General features: G+C 33.1%; 1 protein-coding gene across 3 annotated transcripts; it reads left to right on the forward strand.

Annotated features, from left to right (window-relative positions):
* The first annotated feature begins 659 nt into the window (after positions 1–659).
* On the forward strand, positions 660–16041 carry nmu (neuromedin U). Of its 3 annotated transcripts, XM_056481678.1 has the most exons (10): positions 660–786; positions 5059–5114; positions 5516–5563; positions 7164–7223; positions 7630–7659; positions 7926–7976; positions 10578–10652; positions 14176–14229; positions 14391–14449; positions 15812–16041. In XM_056481678.1, the coding sequence occupies exons 1-9, from the start codon at positions 672–674 to the stop codon at positions 14424–14426; spliced, it is 525 nt and encodes a 174-aa protein (XP_056337653.1). In that variant the 5' UTR covers positions 660–671; the 3' UTR covers positions 14427–14449; positions 15812–16041. The 3 variants fall into 3 exon arrangements, with proteins under 3 accessions (XP_056337653.1, XP_056337654.1, XP_056337655.1); XM_056481679.1 differs by lacking the exon at positions 10578–10652; XM_056481680.1 differs by lacking the exons at positions 7926–7976; positions 10578–10652.
* Positions 16042–20270: the final 4229 nt, after the last annotated feature.

Raw genomic sequence — 20270 nt, forward strand, 5'->3', positions numbered from 1 at the left:
TGTCTGCTTGTGTGGATGCTAATATTTATCATATCTGGTATGAACAGGTCTCTATTTTTCACACACAGATATGCTGAAGAAAGAGTGGATATGGAACATTGTATATCTTATTTGGTTTCTTTAGATTTTTTTTCTTTTGTTTAACCACAAACACTTAAAAATCAGACAAACATGTCCCTACTTTAATAGAATGTGTTTGTCTAGTATGTAATGACCGTTGTCAACCAGAGGGACCACAACATGCATATTTAATGAATATAAACAGTAATTGTGCATGTATATCATTCAGTGTAAATCATCCCTGTTCTGTGTGATCCCTGTAATCATTATATTTCTAGACTTTCAACCCAAAACTCTTCAAATATTTATTTCTCAAACGTTTGTTATTCAACAACCAATATTCTTTAAAAAAGTCGAATGTACGTTAAGAAGCATTATGATGTAGTGCCTATACGTTAACATGTCGGGTTGAATAGTGAAGATTTTTATCTTATACTGACGGTGGAAGTTGTCCACTCATATCTCATAATCGTTTGTGTAAATTTATCACGTGTAGTGGCTCATTCATTATGACGTGGGTTTAGGAGGAGGGCGTGTAACTGCGAGAGTTGATAATGTTTGCCTGGTAAGTGGGAGTGAGAATTAAAGCATCAGACTGACCGACAGAGAGCATGAGGAACAGCAGTCAGTGTGAACGCGCATCCGCTCACAGCGCGATGAGCCCGGGAAACACCTCCGCCCTGATGCTCGCGGTACTACTCCTCTCCTTCATACCCTTCACAACAAGTAAGTCTAAACCATAAATCTACGTTTTTACTGTTTTAATCGTGTTTAAGTTATTTAGATTAAGAAGTTTTGTCGTCTAGAACTTTATCTCTCCATTAAAAAGCTATAGTTTTCAATGAGGGTTTTCTATGTGTGAGGGTTTTCATTCCGTCAAACATAAATATAAAAATTGTTGGGTTGAAACTGCGAAACTATTTTGTTAATAGTAAGCTAATAATGAAATACTATTAATGAATAAAACAACATTTTGTGAAAAAACTGACCGCATCATATACAGTGTAAAGGTTTTGTAGCGTCATATTCTTGTGGGGAAAACCCCAAAGCGAAGGAGTCCGTTTTCCTGAAGGATAAAAGCATTAGTGAAATTAATTTTAGTATTAATTTAATTCCAGTTCATCAGGATTCACGATTTACAACTATGTGTTTGAGTAAAATTACTTTTCTGTTGGTATTTCTTCAACAAAAAAAGTATACAATTTAAAATCTATATTTTTACACAAGATATAATTCACAAATTTAAAAACAACAACAAACAATATATACGAGAAATGAAGTATAAATTACAAATTGTAATTGAAGAAATTAAATGCATGTGTAAAATGAGTGCTTTGCTGTCCAACTTGACTTTATACACTTATAAAATAAAGGTTTTCCCTTTTGTGAACTGATTCATGTCAAACATTCAAAGGGATATAGTTTAGCCAAGAATTAAAATTTACTCACTATTTAATCTCCCTCAAGTGCTCCCAAACCTGTTTGTGTTTCCTTTTTCTGTTGAACACACAAAAAAAGATATTTTGAAGAAAGTTGAAAACCTGTAACCACGGACTTCCATATTTGTTTTTTTCCCCCTATAGAAGTGAATGTTTACAGGTTTTCAGCTCAATGACAGATTTTTTTTTTTGGGATGAGCCTTCCCTTTAACAATCTATTCCAGAAAATATTATTTACAGTGTAAAACTTTCTTTTTTAATGTTTCTCTCAATAAGAAAATAGATTTTAAAAGCTTTTCACTTAAATTATCTTTTTTTAAACAAAAATATTTGTGTGAAAATGTGTTTTTGCCTTTATCTTTGGACTGAGTTCATGCCTGTAAATGATTGTGATCTATATTGAAGGCTTAGACCTTTTGCCTGAGGTTGAAATGTGCTGCATTAGTGTGTCAGATAATTGGTAATGCATCACTGAGATGCATTAAGTTTAGTGTACATACGTAAAATCTGTTAAACTGAATGCTCTTTTAGAAACAAAAAGCTGAAAAGCAACATACAGTAAGTGGAATGGTAATTTTTCAAAACTTCATCTTTTTCAAAACTTCAAAACCACCTCGCACTTCTGGGTGTGTATCGAAGCCTTAAATATGCATATTACTGAACACTGAAAAAATGATGTCTGCAAAATTGTTGCAAACAATTGATATGTGTTCTATTTAAACCAAATTAAATTTAGTGATGTTCAACTTAATTTGTTTGTTTAAATTCAGCCTAAATAAATTTGTTACAACCACTTAACTTAAAACAATTAGTAAATCCAAGTAATCCTCTTTAAGTCATTTATTTCACTGTACGTATTATTCATATTATTTTAGTACCTCTTGAAACGGTACTGCTGCAGTGACAGCTTTTATATTTGATATTTTTCTGAGAGTGTGCCTTGTTAGTTTGGGGCTAATTAGCACAATTAAAATATTGGATGTTTTCCAATAGACCTGCAAACTGAGGTCAGAGTAAACAGCGTTATGCATCAGATTTATTTTATGAATCATTTTATGAATTTTAATCATTACACCACAAGGATAAAAAAAGACCAATCATCAGCAAAAAAGCATTCACTCTATACACCAAGAGCTATTTATTGTCAAATTAGATTCAGTCGTGTAACTGCTAATTATGATGTCACTGGAAAAATGTTGTTTTACATTAGAGCGCTTGGCAATTTTGTCAGCAGTGATGTCACGTGAATTTGAATAATATAATGACAGTGGAAGAAACGCCAGGAGAGATGTTGTCAGATTAGTAGCCTTGACAACTGTGTGACTCATTTATTGATACACAGATATGATTATATCAGGATTGTTAAATGTCATAAAACACCCAGAGAGGCATTAAGATACATGCAAGTTTAAAAATATACAATAACAATGCTTTTTAAATTCTTTAATATTGACTTGAGTATTTACAGTCTAAAGATTTAATTTAACGAGTCCTATAAATCGATCATAGGAAACACCCTTTGACAGAAATGGTACGAAAGGATCCAAACAGCAGATCAATAAATGAATTCTGTTAAATTAGAGCTTTTCCATTGAGAAAAGAAGGAAAAAACACCAAAACAAGCCAATCGATAAGCAGGACTAATTAGACTTATTTAATGAAACCTCATAAGGATTACAGCTGTCTGTTTCCAGATTGACTGGCAATTTGGTGATGCAATTGCAAGAAAACTCATGAAAATGAATGTAGTTTTAAAATTTAGGCAGGTAGGCAGATGTATATCACAATTTTCATGTTGTGATCAAAGTAGTTTTCTTTGTCCAGGATTCAGAGTTTATATATCATAATTTAGAATTTTTCACAGAATTCAATTTCAGTAACACTTTAAAATAATGGTCCATTAGTTCATGTATTTACCAACATAAACAAACAATTAGTAAGACATTTGCTGCGACATTTATTTCATGTTTGTTAAAGTTAGTTAATGTTATTTAAGTAAATAACATCAGTTCATATTAGTTCATGTTAACTCCCTGTTTATAACTAATGTTAACAAGCGCAACTTATAAAGTACATGTTGAACTATGATTAATAAATGCTTTACAAGAGTATTCATACTTACTTAATATAAGTAAATACATTAACTAACATTAACTAATAGACCATTATTCTTAAGTGTTACCTCAATTTCTGCCTTTTCGTTATCACAGTTCTGACTTTAAAATGATACCTTTTATATCTTATTAATTTAAAATTATATCTTGCATTTCTGAGTTTACATCTGGCAGTTTTCTCAAAATTTCTCAAAAAAGTTAATTGGCTTTCTCCCAATTCTGACCTCATTTCTCAGAATTCTGAGAATTCTTTTAAATTTCTAATTGTGACTACAAACTCGGTTCTGAGAAGCAAAGTCTGGTTTGTTAAATGTAAAGTCTGACAACTGCAAGATGCACTTGCAACAATTCTGAAAAAACCTGAATCATAATTTATATCTCAAAACTTTGACATTTTTATTCCAAAAACAAAAAGTCGAGTTTCAAGACGTTAATTCACAATTATGAGTTTAAAGTGATTATTGTCAGAATTTCCTTTTTTCACTCTGTGGCAGAAACAAGCTTCCATAGTATACTAGTGTTGATAACAGGTGAAAATGTGAAGTTATTTTCATTCAGAATAGTTTGTTTGATTCATTAATAATTTTACAAAAACAAAAACTTGTACTTTAATGTACTTCAATAATCGTCCTTTTATTTACAATTTTAAAATATCTCTAACACATGAACACTGTACAAAGTGACTATTTTATTTTACATGAAGAAATGGAGTAATCCCATAGCTTTAAAATTGACAAGTGGACTTTACTTAAAGTAAGTATAAACCCATGGTAACTTGTGTTAGGTTGATTTAACTTTGGAGCAGTGTTAGGTTGATTTAACTTAATTTTTATATTTATGCACATAGTTCATTTATTTAGAAAAATAAAGTCAATGAGTTTACACACTTATTTAAGTAAAGTCAACTAATACTTTTAAAAGCAACAGGTTCACTCACTTTTTTAACCCTTTCACTGCCCCATCAAAACAAAATAAAAAAAACTAATGTCGCTATAGTTAACACACTTTTGCATTTTTTTTTCAACACATCCCATAATTTCTTAAACATCAACCTCTACCAAATGGTTGATATGTCACGTTATGGTAAAAGTACCAGAATTTATACATATACTATGAAAAATCGGAAAATATGAAGTGTAAGACCAATTTAACATGTTTTTTTTGTTTGTTTGTTTTTTTTACAAGGAAACTAAAATCAAGTGTGCTAGTGCAAAAGCATTGTTTATTTGATGAATTTTGTAAACCAACAATACTGTGTAGTGTAAACCATTATTTAAAACAGTCAGTCTTTAAATGACTTTCACAGTCATTATTTAAAACAGTCAAAATATGGTCAACTAATTGGTAGAGCAGGCAGTTAGAGAGTCAACAAATCATTTTAATAGCAACATGTTTACTCACTTATTCTAAGTAAAGTGAAGTAATGTTCTGTGCATGAATTGCAGGTGCTCCAATGCTCTTGAATCCGTCTTCACTAGAGCATGAGCAGCTACTAACCCAGGTGTGTATGATTTACATTAACCTCTCCCAACAAATCTCTTATAATGCCTTCAGCTATATACACAGTTCCCCAGAGACGAAAAGTTCATCATAAATGACTTATGCCGTATTTGTTCAGTTTTAATACCTGTTAACTTTGCCCTTCCGAGGTGATGATTGCATTTCTGCTTTGTTTACATGTGCTGACTGTGTGTCCATGAGCAATTACATCGCCAAACCTGGGGATCTAGAGACTGGGATATGAAAGCACAGTTTAATGCATGTTTACAGCCATAGGAAAAAAACAACAGAGAAAAAAAATTATATGTGATTTAGTTTGATTTCGCTTCTTGTATTTGTTCTTTGAATGTTCATGTATGCAGGGCTTATAATTGCACTCGTGTTTTGTCTTTTTCTTTGTAGATAACTGATTTGTGCTCGTTCTACCTCTCTTCAGACCCGTCCTTTAGAGTGAGTAATGGAGCGATGTTTTTGTATCACGGAGATACTGCTTTTATTCCTGGTTTCAATTAGCTTCTATTTTCCTTTTATTAAGCGATTTTAGCTTTAGCCACATTGACACATTGTTTTATTACTTATTTTGGTTTTAGTTATTTTACCATCAAACTATCACATCGATTTAAAATAATAAATCATAATCATAATAGCAATTTTGTTTCACTAAAATAATACTTGATGTCAGGTATTTTAATGGCTTTTTTTTTTACTTAAATAAATTATTCATAGGGTCTTTATTATTGAGATATTTGTTGTTCAGTTAAATATTTCTTTATTTTTTGGTGTGAGGATTTAATTTAAGTTTTACTTAACTATAATAACCCTTTCTAGAATGTTGTTGCTGTCTTTTTGTCATCGGGAAATGTTGCAGAAATGATTTGTTCTCAGAAATTGTCGATAAATTGTTCCCACAGTTCCAAAAGAAACTGCAAGCAACAAATCAAATGAAACATTTTATTTCTGAAAATAGTATTTTGGGTAAAATTTTATTTTGATTGTCCCTTTAATCCATTTTGTTGAATTTAAGTTACATTGTATCTACATGCTAATTCTCAATAGATTATGAGTAGACGGTTAGGTTAGAATTGGTGTAAGTTGACATGTAATTGCAAAGTTTACTATAGTCAGTTAAATGTCTGTTGAAGGTGCTGTATCAATAGATTTTACGCAGACAGTCTACTAATACTCAAATGAGAAGTAATTGGCATGTTGTTGCAATGCAACTTTTAATCAACAAAATGTGCAATAGGGACCATCAAAATAAAGTGTTACCGTATTTTCTTATAAAACATATTCAAATAGTCACATCATTCATTTATATGGTTTCATTTACAACTTTAAAAATATGTTTGTGTAAAACAAATATACAGTTGAAGTCAGTATTATTAAATATTTTCCAAATTATGTTTACAGAGCAAGGAAATTTTCACAAAATGTCAGATAATATTTTTTCTTCTGGAGAAAGTCTTAATTGTTTTTTTTTGTTTTTTTTGGCTACAATAAAAAAGTTTTAATTTTTAAAAAACATTTTAAGATCAAAATTATTAGCCCCCTTAAGCTACAGAACAAACCATGGTTATATAATAACTTGCCTAATTACCCTAACCTGCCTAGTTAACCTAATTAGCCTAGTTAAGCCCCTAAATGTCACTTTAAGCTGTATAAAAGTGTCTTGAAAAATATTTAGTAAAATATTATTTACTGTCATCATGGCAAAGATAAAATAAGTCAGTTATTGGAAATGAGTTATTAAAACTATTATGTTTAGAAATGTGTTGAGAAAACATTATCTTCGTTAAACAGAAATTGGGGAAAAAATAAACAGGGTGGCTAATAATTCAGGGGGTTTAATAATTCTGACTTCAGCTGTATGTTTGTTGAAAATGTTTAAAAGTGTGATCAATGTGAATGGTATTTTAATATGTAAAATTCTAAATAAATATAGTCAAACTCATTTTTACGTATTATATTTGGTTAACTGTGTTGTTTAATTGTGTTTTGTTTTTAAATCTGTCAGACATTTAACTGTCTGTAATTAATATTACATTGCCAGACATCTGACGTCCTGGAGGACCTGTGTTTCCTAATGTTGGGATCACTGCAAAAATCGAAGGTAATTTATATGTAAGCAATTACATATCCCGCTTGTTAAATGTGCAACACGTCATCTGACATTTTGCTTGTGCGCACTTCATCTGTGTGCGCAAAGATTAAACTCAAAGGCTTAAAAACACGCACAGAGTTTTGTTTGTTGTTGTCAGAGCTGAAAAGACACCGCCCTCTTCTGAAAAGGGGGCGGAGATCAGAAGCTCATTTGCATTTAGAGAAAGACACATCCTGTGAGAACAGCGTTATTCTGCTTTCACCCAAAAAAGAGACAGCTTGCTTTAATAAATGATCCATGAGATGCATTTTGGGGCTCCTGAGTCTTATATTAGTGAGATGTTTATAAAGGTTGTAAAGATGAATGAAAAAACATTAGTTTTATGATTTTTCATATGATGCTTTTTGATATGCAGGAGATCACAGCTCGAGAGACCAGTAAAAGGGTGAGTATGACATTTGCCGTGCAATTTGAGGTTGCACATTCAATGCAATGAGAAATTAATAGCACCATAACATCAGCATCCTTTAATCTTTGTCTATTCATGTGCTTTTGAATGTATATGGATGAGGCATTTTTATTTTTTTACTGTATGAATGTGTTTCATGTTTTTGTCTGTACTGCTTTTCTGTCTATATTCACTTTTCTGTATATATGTATGTAACTTTTGTGTTTGTGTGTGTACATGTGTGTGTGTGTGTGTGTGTGTAGTTTTTATTTCATTACACTAAACCAAACGGGGCAGGATTGCCTGATGGGACGGTAGGTTTCCTCAAGTGTTGTTTGGTGTCTGTTGCTTTGAACACTCAGCCACTGTTGCTATGCTGCGCTGTCTTCAGTAACATACTCAACTGCACACTGTAATCTGTGGTCTAATACTCTGCCATTAAAGTAAGTCAATGAAATTAATAGGATTTTGAGCTACCGCACAGCTGGCTTTTGGACCAAGGTTATGCAAAAAACAAAAAGAAAAATCTTAGTATTGTAAAGTCATTTCAAATCATAAACTGAACCAAACTGACAAACAAAATATTTATTACAAAAAATAAATAAATGAATATATAATATAACAAAGTGTCATGATATGTAATATTGGTTTTACTTTAACTCATTTCATCATTTATACATTATTTACTAGATTATTCACAATCTAGTGTTTAGTTTCTATTGTATGCATGCAACCTCTGAACAATAAAGAAGCTTGTTTCTGCCACTAGATTAAGAATAAATAAATAAATAAATAAATAAATAAATAAATAAATAAGTAAATAAATGTGAGATGTAAACTGGGATTTGGAAAATGTAAACTCAAAATTGTGAAATTTAAACTGGGAATTGGCAGATGGACACTGGGAACTGGGGGATGTAGACAAAGATGTCATTGTAAAAAAGCATTTTGTTTGTTTCCAAATTTGGAATTGCAAGATATAAACTTGGACCTCTGAAATAGAAACTTGGCAAAATGCCAAGATGGAAACTCGGAATTGTGAAATATACACCCAGAAATAAACCCACAAATCTAAGAGACAGAAAGAGAGAGAGACATAATGAATGCACAGTTATGTATTGTATTTTGTTTTCTTATTTTAACAATAATATATATTGTTTTCTCTTTCTCATTTTAATCCTCAAATTAGTCTTCTTTTCTTTCTTATTTGTAAATGTATTTAGATGTATTTAGAGAGAGAAACAGAATGTAATTTTATATCTCAAAATTCAGTCTGAATTTCACAATTCAGATTTTGTGAAGAAATTTGGATATATGCACTTCAATTTTTTTTAAACAATTGTGAAATATTAACTAACTGTGAATCTTATGGTGGAATCAGGCTTCTGAAGAAATGAGCTTCTATAGATACCCTGTGACTCCTTGACAGCATCAACATTATTATACATTTCCTTTTTTTTAAATCTACTTGATTTTTTTTTATAGTTATTTTTTAGGGGTTTTCACCTTTATTGACAGGACAGTGTAGATTAACAGACAGGAAAGTATGCGGAACAGAGAGAGGGGAAGGATCGGCAAAGGACCTCGAGCCGGGAATCGAACTCGGGTCGCCGCGAGCACCTGGGTGCTATATGTCGACGCACTAACCACTAGGCTATTGGCGCCGACAAATCTACTTGATTTTAACAATATTTTATATTGTTACACTTACCCTTGAAATGTCAACATTTTAATGAATTAATATCATTGCATACACTCAAACTAAGAAGAAAACCTAATTTCATGTTAGCATTAAACTACATTTTCCAAATTTAGTTTAGAGACCATTTTGTGTTGATGCTGTCAGATTAACTATTCAGTGTCTACTTCAATTTCTTGCATGTTCAACAAGCTACAGTATTGTCTTCTTTAAACATCCATATCCCTTACACAAAATCCACAGGCTTCACATGTGCACAGTGTAAACCAAAGGGCTCACACATGTTTCACATGTGATTTTAACATGGGATTTTGTCATAAGTGACATGAATTGTTTTGTAACACTTTCACATAAAAGCCTCAATTTTGTTCTTTTGTTAAGGCATTAACTACCATTAACTATGAATGAGGGATATATATATATATATATATATATATATATATATATATATATATATATATATATATATATATATATATATATATATATATATAAATTCATATAGAAATTTGATACATGGAAAATATGCAAATTACATATATGACATAAGAGTTCTTAATGGATTTTACATATATAAAATATATATTGATAGAATTATATATAATAATATAGGATAAATAAATATTGGTATCATATTGTCATATTGACGACATATAAAATTGCAAAAATTGGCCACTTACATTGATATTTTTCCAAGCATTGTAATATCAAATATGTACTCTAAATATTTTAGATATAGTTATAAATTATGAAATTATGTTCAAATATATCCATACATGAATACATATATAACATCTTATCTACTATATTTCTAATTTGCATATTTTTCCATATATCAGATTTCAATGTGGTGAACTAATGCTAAAAAACAAAACATTATCGTAAAGTGCTAGCAGTTCATTTAATATTTCACCAATATGCATGTCATTTAGCAACATTTCTCCCTGATTTTAATATCATAACTTAACATTCGCCATTCAGCATGTTGTCATGTGCTCGCACGGCCTGCATGTGATTGTGAATCTACTGAACATCAATGCACTGTGTGTGCAAAATGAACACTGCGTCACACTGAGGACTGGTACATGTGTGATATCAAGCACTGAAAGAGTCCTCTCTGCGAGCCCTGGCCAAAGCGCAGGAGCAGATGTTCATGGTTTTCATAACTCTCCATGTGTGTCTTCATGATATTTTTCTGTATATGTGTATGTGTCAGTCTACTGTGTTGCACCCTCTTCTGGAGCTCATTCCCCAGCTTGCCAGAAGAAGAAGCAGGAGAATGAAATTAAATGTATGTATCCTGCATGCTTATACCTTCACTCAGTATACATTAGCATTGTGAGTATATGACAAAGCTGACAACCGCTTAAGTGACATCGTGCTGTCAGAGCCAATGTCATATAAACACATGTTCTTTGGGTGACCAGAGTTCGAGTCCTGGCTCCTGAAACCTTCTTGATCATGTCCCCTTGTATATCTCATTTTATTTTATTTTTTCACAATTATTACCAAAATAAACTGTAAAAATTAAATACTGTCAAACAGTATACTAGTGTCAAATGTGAATGAATATCAGTGTTGGCAATGATGTGAATCAACGAAAACGTCCTTATACAACAGAATAGAAATGAATTCAACTGCAAGTTCTGCTTTATTTCATAGTTCAGACGTATTTCCTTCTAAATGCTAGATTACTTTCAACTATTTATACCTCTAAGAATATAAAATTTCTGTTGTGTCAGTTTATATGATATATGAGATTCAAATAAGAAATGACAAATAAGAAATTAAGCTATAAAGTGTATAGAATCGAAAAGAATGTTCAGTTTGATCGGCCCCTGAAAGTGGATCCTTTGTGCTTTCTTTATTAAACACTCAAAAAATTACTTTTGCTGCTTGTTTTAACTACTTATTTAAAAATGAGTTGAAACAACACGATTCTTAAGTTTTTTTGGTACAACTTAATTTTTTCATATTCAATCTACTTCAATTTGTAAAAACAATTAAGTCAATAATTTGTGTTGTGACAACATGGAGAAATTATGTGGAACCCAGCATTGTTTACACAGCATTGTGAACCCAGCATTGTCCCAACATAAATCATTTAAGTCAACTGGTTTTAAGAAATTTAAGTAGACTGAACACAAAACAATTAAGTTTCAAGAATTTTGTTGTTTCAGCCCATTCTACATAAGTTGTCTGAACTATTATTTTCTGAGTGTAGAAAAGCACAATGTTTTGTTGTTATTATGAAAATGACAAGGTATTTGAAATGCAACTGAATGAATTTGTCAGCCAATGGCAGGCACAGTATAGCAGAAAGTTCAACACAATCTCACTGCAATTCGTAACTTTTTGATTTAGTGGCTAATTTGTACGAATTCGTGCGATCTAATTCGTACAATTTAGTACGATTTGCTCATCCCCCAATGACGGTTAGGTTTAGGGGTGGGGTTAGGTGCCACGCCTCTTTTTTAAAATTGTACAATTTCGTACGACTGAACTTAGCCACGAAACTGACAAAACGTAAAATATTTACGTTTTCTCGTGAGATCAGTCTGGAAAGTTAGTTTTACCAGTGCAAACAGTGTAAAAAAGTTTAACACAATTCTTTTATGTTGTCCTAACACAAATTGATTAGGTTAACTTATTTTTTGGGTATTGAATATAAAACAATTAAGTTGTCCACCCAAAAAACTCATGAGCTGAATCAATACAATTCTTTTTTAAATAAGTAAGTTGGAAAAACAGCAAAAATCATTTTTTTCTTGAGTGTTTGAGTATTAGTCGGCAGCTTGCACTCTGCAACTCTCACATGGTCGACCACTGAAGCTAAGCAGAGGTGCGCCTGGTCAGTACCTGGATGGGAGACCACATGGAAAAGCTAGGTTTCTGCCAAAAGTAATGTTAGTGAGAGGCCAGTGGGACCAGCAGGGGGTGTTCAACCTGCAGTTTGTGTGGGTCCTAATGCCCCAGTATATTGATGAGGCTTATATACTTCTTAGTGAGTGCTGTTTTTCGCATGAGACGTTAACAGAGGTCCTGACTCTGTGGTTGTTAAAAATCCCATCATTCCAAAAAGAGTAGGGGTTTAACCCCGACATCCTGGCCAAATTCTGGCCTCTGTCCATCATGAAGCCCCCAACAATCCCCATCATAACTGGCTTCATCCCTCTGTCTCCTCTCCACCAATCAGCTGGTGTGTGGTGTGCAGTCTGGCGCAATATCGCTGCCGTTGCATCACCCAGATGGATGCTGCACACTGGTGGTGGATGAAGAGATTCCCCTCAAAAATGTGTACTTAGGCATTTTGAGTGTCTAGAAAAGTGCTATATATATGCAAGTAATTATGTCATTGATATTTCGTTTGAATTAGTGGCACAACTAATAAAAAAAATTAAATTCAATAATCTGTTTAGACCTGAAGTCATTTAGCATTATGTAAATATAGTAAAAACTGCTCATCTTTTCCCAATCTTTGTGTTTATCATGGAATTAAATTTTGCTTGCTTTGATCCTATACATAGGGTGCGTTAACATTAAATATGAGAATCGGTGGTAACGTGAATAGATGATTAAAACAGCCTCGCTTTCTAGGGATGTTGATGAAGAGTGTTTTCTCGTCAATCCTCCGCTGCCTGATGAAATGCCATATGCTGTTTGATTATATCTCATCACGACTTTGCTCCAGGGCTTCTTTTCTGACCATCAGTAATTGTTGAATTAATTAAGTGTTAAGTGTTAATTATTAAAGTGCCAAGTGTTAATAATTATTAAAACAGACAGTGCAGGCATGTGAAAACCACCTCTCTCTCTCTCTCTCTCTCTCTCTCTCTCTCTCTCTCTCTCTCTCTCTCTCTCTCTCTCTCTCCCTCTGTTTGGAAATATTCAACTTGACATAAAAGTAAAATTCTTTTTCTGAATTCATATCTAATACAGTCAAAACTGTTAGCCCTTCTCTGAAATTTTATTTATTTAAAATGATTTGCCAAGTACTGTTTAACAGAGAGAATATTTTAAACACATGTTTAAATAGAATGGTTTTAATAACTAACTTCTAACTCATTTCTTTTGTCTTAGCCATGATGACATTACTTCCAATTTACTAGTTATTTTGCAATTTAGGCTTAAAGTGCATTTTAAAAGCTTAACTGGTTTAATTAGGTTAACTAGGCAAGTCACTAGACAACAGTGGCTCATAAATAAAAATAATATGTTAATTTACAGATTAATGAGTCTCAATTGAACGAGAATACATTAGTGTAATGTCTGTTTATTTTGCATTGTATGTAAAGTATCCATTTCTACATTATAGTATTTATTTTTAAAAAGAAAACAAATGAGGCCATTACTTATACACTGAATTGATCTTGCTTATACATTAAATGTAATATAGTTACACTGAAATGTATTAGCATTCTCAGTGTAAGGAGATATGAGACATTAATATTTGACTTTTTTGTCTTTTTATATAAAGTATTCATTTCTACATTATGTAACCCATGTTTGTCCACATATATGGCATCACGAGGCTGACATGTGCAAGTATGAGTTTGAGTTGCTCTAATTGAATGTGCAGGATGTGGAATGGTTTGGTCTTAGTTTGATTAATTGCTCCTGTCCATTTGAGAGATAATTGTGCGCTGAAAGTGTTATTGTGCTATAAGGGTATACGAGTAAATGATGACTCCTGATGGATTTGGTTGGGCTTTTTTAACCATTAACAACAGTGTCGTCATCAAACCTTTGATTCCTCTGAACATAGCGAGTTAGTTAAAGGTTTAAATGTTTGTTATCGTTGGTTCTGTGTGCAGGAGAACCTTCAAGGACCGGGACGCATCCAGAGCAGAGGATACTTCCTTTATCGGGTGGGTTTGTCATATTTGCACTTTATACTGTATAAACTACCTGCTTCATATCTAGAATTAAATCATATATGAATATAATTTTGCTCCATTTTATTTTGGTGGAAAAAAATCTATTCTTTTCTATTCTAATATAATTTTTTTCTATTTGTGCAACTGTGCAGCCAAGAAATGGAAGAAGATCTGATGAGTATGTGTAAAACAATAAAGAACTGAAAATCAGGTATTTCATGTCTTACAACTGAGGAAAATATTTTAAGCTAATTGCTGAATTATCTTTTTTTTTTAAGTTAAGTTGAGAGACATTAATTTTACAGGACAAAAATAAAATAAAAAATACATTCTCATATATTGATCTACAACCAAACAGGTGTTCTAAATGGCATTCGAGTTTCAAAGGAATAGATCACTAAAAAATTCAAATGTATTTTAAATCAAAAGGTGAAAAACATGTATGACTTTCTTTTTTCTGTTGAACACAAAGGAAGATATTTTGAAGAATGTTGGAAACCCCCACAGTGAAAAATTCTGGGTTCCACATAATTCCTTCATGTTGTCCAAATCAATTAAGTAGTTTGAACAAGCAGCAAAAAATTTTTTAGGGCATTATTGACTTTCATAGAGGTCTGTTTTTTTGTTTTTTACATACTAAGGAAGTCAGCGACTACCTGTCTCATTCTTTAAAATATCTTCTTTTATGAACTTTTGTAAAAATTTGGAACAAGTAAAAGGTGAGTAAATTATGTCAGAATTTTCCATTTTTGAGTGAACTCTGAACTTTATAATAGGCATACATTTTCCTGCAAACCACATTTGATGTAGATTAGTGGGTCTGTTTCTTTGTAAAGAACGATGTTTTTTTTCAACAAATTGTTTCAATGCCACCAAAAAATTAAAAAATGTAAAAAATAAAAATGAAAATAAAAAAATGTGTAAAACAAAAAATGGTGGGTTCCACACAATTCCTTCATGTTGTCCTAACACAAATCGATTAAGTTAACTTATTTGTTTATCCAAATTTAAAGGGATTGAACATAAACAATTAGGTTGTCCCAAAAAAACTCAAGAATTGTGTTGATTCAGCTCATTTTAAGTAAGTAGTTCGAACAAGCAGCAAAATATTTGTTTGGTGTGTGTTGCTGACTTCCATAGAAGTCTGTTATTTTCTTTACATAGTAAGAAAGTCAGTGACTACCTGTTTCATTCTTTAAAATAGCTTTTTTGTGAATTTTTGTGAAAATTTGGAACAAGTAAAAGGTGAATAAATGATATTGAATTGAATTTTAAATTTTGGGGTGAACTAACTCTTTAATAGGCATACACTGAAAAAAATGATGTAAGCTAAATTGTTGAAAACAATTTACATGTGTTGAATTTAAACAAACAAATTAAATTTAGTAACGTTCAACTTCATTTTTTTGTTTAATTTCAGCCCAAATAAATTGTTCACAACCACTTAACTTAAAAAAAAGTGTAAATCCAAAGAATCATCATTGAATCATTTTTTCAGTGTACTTTTTTACCATGTGCTGTACATTAATGTGAAAAGAAACATGACGAGTGTTTTCTTAACTAACTGTTTCAGTGCCACCAAACCCTGTGATCCAGAGCCAGCCCACCTGAAACGCCACACCACTCGCTCCCTATAAATTGTGATGTTGAATGTACAGACCCAATCCAAATAAAGTCTTTAAACTGTCCAAATGTTCTATTTGTGCAACTGTGCTGTGTCTTTTGAATTAAAAGCATTATAAAATGTTTCCTCATTGTGCCAGTGTGATTTCCACCAAACTGTATGTGATTTACTGTAAATGCAGTGCCATCAAAGATAAAGAAATAAAAATAAAATCATTGTTTTCTCTCCATGTATGTCGTGAAAGCACTAGAGCGACTCTGTTGGCTCCGTCTCTAGATGAATGTGTGTGTTTTTGTTATCCTCCGATCTACACCGATTAGTCAAAAAGCATTAATCAACCTTCACTTCCGATCACTGCCTTTCTAATTAGATTTATCCATCCAAACAGCATGTTTCATGAACTGCATCCTTTTTGATAAACGTCCCTTTATCGGTTTAGCAGAATGTTGCTCATGGTCTATTGTTATCATAAATACACATCATGTGTTTATTAAGCTGTTGCCTACTGGGGGAAAGAACGGGGGCCTGGAATAACGTAAAGCGTGTTGCATCATGGATCGTGACTGTTTCTTTTAAAGGGACTCTACCAGAAATGCTCTGAATTTGGGCAAGGGGGAATTTGGGAGATTTGGGAAGGCTCTGTGGCTTTACCTTTGGATAAAGTAATATGGTTGGATCACATTTTTGTGATGACTGAATACTTTGGTGAGATTCTTAAGTGTTCATCCAGTGGACGCTACTCCCATGGTGCCACTTGAGAGAATTTAAAAATGGGACTGACGCATGTAAGTCATGTGATAATGACAAATAGCAGATGTAGTGTGTTCGAATTTCATAATACGCACATTTATACTGATATTAGAACATATTTTTTGTAACAGTCGTGTAGTAAATTCTCATTCAAATGTAGTACCTACTTGAGTAGTATGTGATTTCAGATGTAGCCAAAGTTTGTGTAATGATTTTCCATCTTCTTGGTAACTTGTAATGCTTTTACACTATACACATTTGCTGAACTTATAAAGCATCTATGTGTTGAGGTCAGTCTGATGTAATTTTTCCATAAGTGATTAATTGGACGGGAGTCATGGAAGCGATTCTACTTAGCCAATCACCATCAGCAAGAAAAAAATAAACGTATAAAGCAATGACTGCAGGTTTAAAGTAAATTGCGCAATCAAAATGTGTTCAAGAAAAATGCATTTTTGTCTTCTTCCCTGCGTACAAACAAAGCTGGAGCATTACACTGTAAAAAGCAATAGCTGTTCTAACTAATAAAATTAAGCGCAGTTAACTTATAATGAATACGTTTGTTCACCTTACAACATTTAAACAAGTAATCCTACCTTTTTAGCACATTAAGATGTTACACTAAATAGATTTAAGTAATTTTGACTTACATTAATATGTATTTACAACTTATGAGTGGTCATGTGTCAAAAGCATATTAATGATAGAGAATGGTGATGAAGGAACTGAGGAAACAGGTGGAAGAATTAAAAATTAAGCATAATCAGACAAAAGCATAATAAATCTGAGAGCTTTTTCAATTCTTTGATGTTTATAACATGTATAAATATGTTAATATTCATTCATTCACTTTCTATTCGGTTTAGTCACCTAGGGGTCGCCACAGTGGAATGAACTGCCAACTTATCCAGCACATGTTTTACGCAGGGGATGCCCTTCCAGCTGCAACCCATCACTGGGAAACACCCATAGACTCTATCATTCACACACATACACTACAGCCAATTTAACTAGGTGAATTGGGTAAGCTAAATTGTCTGAAGACTATGTGTGTGTATGTCCTGGTCCTGGTTGGGGGTAGAGCATTGGGCTAAGAACCCACCTTGTGAAGATGTTACGAAACACCAACATTCATTCATTTTCTTTTTGGCTTAGTCCTTTTATAATCCAGAGTCGCCACAGCGTAATGAACCGCCAACTTATTCAGCACATGTTTTATGCAGCGGATGCCCTTCCAGCCGCAACCCATCTCTGGGTTGACATCCATCCATACACATCCATACACACTCACTCATACACTATGGACAATTTAGCCTTCCCAATTCACCTTTACCTCATGTCTTTGAACTGTGGGGGAAACCGGAGCACCCGGAGGAAACCCACGTGAACGCAGGGAGAACATGGAAACTCCACAAAGAAATGCTAACTGACCCAGCCGAGGCTCGAACCAGTAACCTTCTTGCTATGAGGCAACAGCACTACCTACTGCGCCACTGCGTCGCCCCTAAACACCAACATGGTGCAGCTAAATATCAACTTCGATATAAACGGCCCTGGGAGTGAGTGAGTAGTATTTGCCCTTTACTTAAATGTTTTAGTTCAGCTTACTTGATAATTTTAAAGCAATCAGTTTTCTAATATTTTCCCAGTAATGTGAACACTAATAAGAAGTTAGTACAGCTTATTATTTTGAGTGAACGGTACTGAAGTTTACTTTATTAAGAAGATGTTAATACAAACTGTTTTAAGTTATGCACACTTAAACTTAGTACACCACTTAGAAATTAAGGCAATCGGTTAAGTAAGGTCAACTTATTACATTTTACAGTGTAGATTTTAGGTGTTGCACTTTTTTGGAAAAAGGTTGCAGGCTTGACTTCTATATTGTTTTGATTAAAATTCAGTACTAATGATTTTTAGTAGTAATACCAGTAGACAAGAAATGAACTGCAACCAGGAACTTAAAGGGCACAACACTTGAGTGTACCCTGATAGAAACCTATGTTTAGAATTCTAAAACGCATGCTAGTTAAGATCACAGGGAGCTTCTGGGATCGTGGGAAATGCAAACAGCTGAAGTATAAGGTAGACTCAATGAGAAGTACACATGTTTGCAAACCTACCTTTCAGTCATAACATCCATCTAGACACCATTCATGCAGCGGAGGGACATTTAGATGTATATGCAAATATGCACTTCATTCTTTTCTTTCTTCAACAATAAGACAACAGAAATGACAGTAGTTAGAAAACAGCTGCATTAAAATAATACTTTTATGATAATTTGATTATAAAGTATTTGAGATTAGACAGCAGTTACATAGTTTGAATTAATTTCTATCTATGCATGATGCATTATGTTTCAAAATTGTAAATTCAACTTGAGTGCACTATCAGAATCATGTCAGACAGTTCTGGAAGTTATCATACAAGATCATTTTAAAATGCATTTCCACAGTTATCCAATCACATCGTCTGTTGAGGAGTTTTCATTGCAGTTTATGGGCATATTGTGTGTGTACTGTGTGTATTACTGGAAATTACTGGTACTGTGCATATTCCTCAGAGATTTTGGTTCATATTGGCATGTTAGCATCACACAGTTGCTGCAGATTTGGTAGCTGCACATCTATGGTGCGAATCTCATTCCACCACATCCCAAATGTGCTCTATTGGATTGAGATATGATGATTGTGGAGGCCATTTGAGTACAGTGAATTTATTGTCATGTTCAAGAAACCAGTTTGAGATGATTCACGCTTTACGACATAGCACGTTTTCCTGCTGAAAGTAGTCATCAGAAGATGGGCACACTGTGGTCATAAAGGGATGGACATAGTCAGCAACAATACTCAGGTAAGATGTGGTGTTAACACGATGCTAAGTTGGTACTAATGCGCGCAAAGTGTGCCAAGTAAATATCCCCCACACCATTACACAACCACCACCAGCCTGAACCGTTGATACAAGGCAGGATGGATCCATGCTTTCATGTTGTTGATGCCAAATTCTGACCCTACCATCCAAATGTCACAGCAGAAATCGAGACTCCTCAGACCAGGCAACGTTTTTCCAATCTTCTATCGTCCAATTTTGGTGAGCCTGTGCAAATTGTGGCCTCAGTTTCCTGTTCTTAGCTGACAGGAGTGGCACTCGTTGTGGTCTTCTGCTGCTGTAGCCCATACGCCTCAAGATTGGACGTGTTGTGCATTCAGCAGTGTTGGGTTAGCTACCTGAAAAATGTAGTGAGCTAAGCTATTAGCTACACTACTTAAAATGTAGCTTAACTACACTAAAAGCTACCCCCTGGGAAATGTAGCAAGCTAAGCTAAAAGTTACTTTGCAAAAGGAGCTTAGCTGCATTTAAGCTATTTTTGCAATTTTCATTTTTAAATCGAAGCAACTTAAATTCTTAGTGATCTTAGTGATCACTAAAACTGCAATGAATCATATGAGGCAGAATTGTTCAGTTCAGTTACTTACTGTAAATAATATTGTACCAAAGAGAAACAAATGACAGCAAAAACAAAGAAATCCAATAAAACCAGGTGTTACACATTTAAAATACTCTAGTAATGTATAGTAAAGGGAAATATTTACGAACAAGCATTAAATTACACGAACTTACATATCATTACATGCAGTATCATTAATACCT

Source organism: Danio aesculapii, chromosome 20 (genome assembly GCF_903798145.1).
Source record: "Danio aesculapii chromosome 20, fDanAes4.1, whole genome shotgun sequence".
Lineage (NCBI taxonomy): Eukaryota > Metazoa > Chordata > Actinopteri > Cypriniformes > Danionidae > Danio > Danio aesculapii.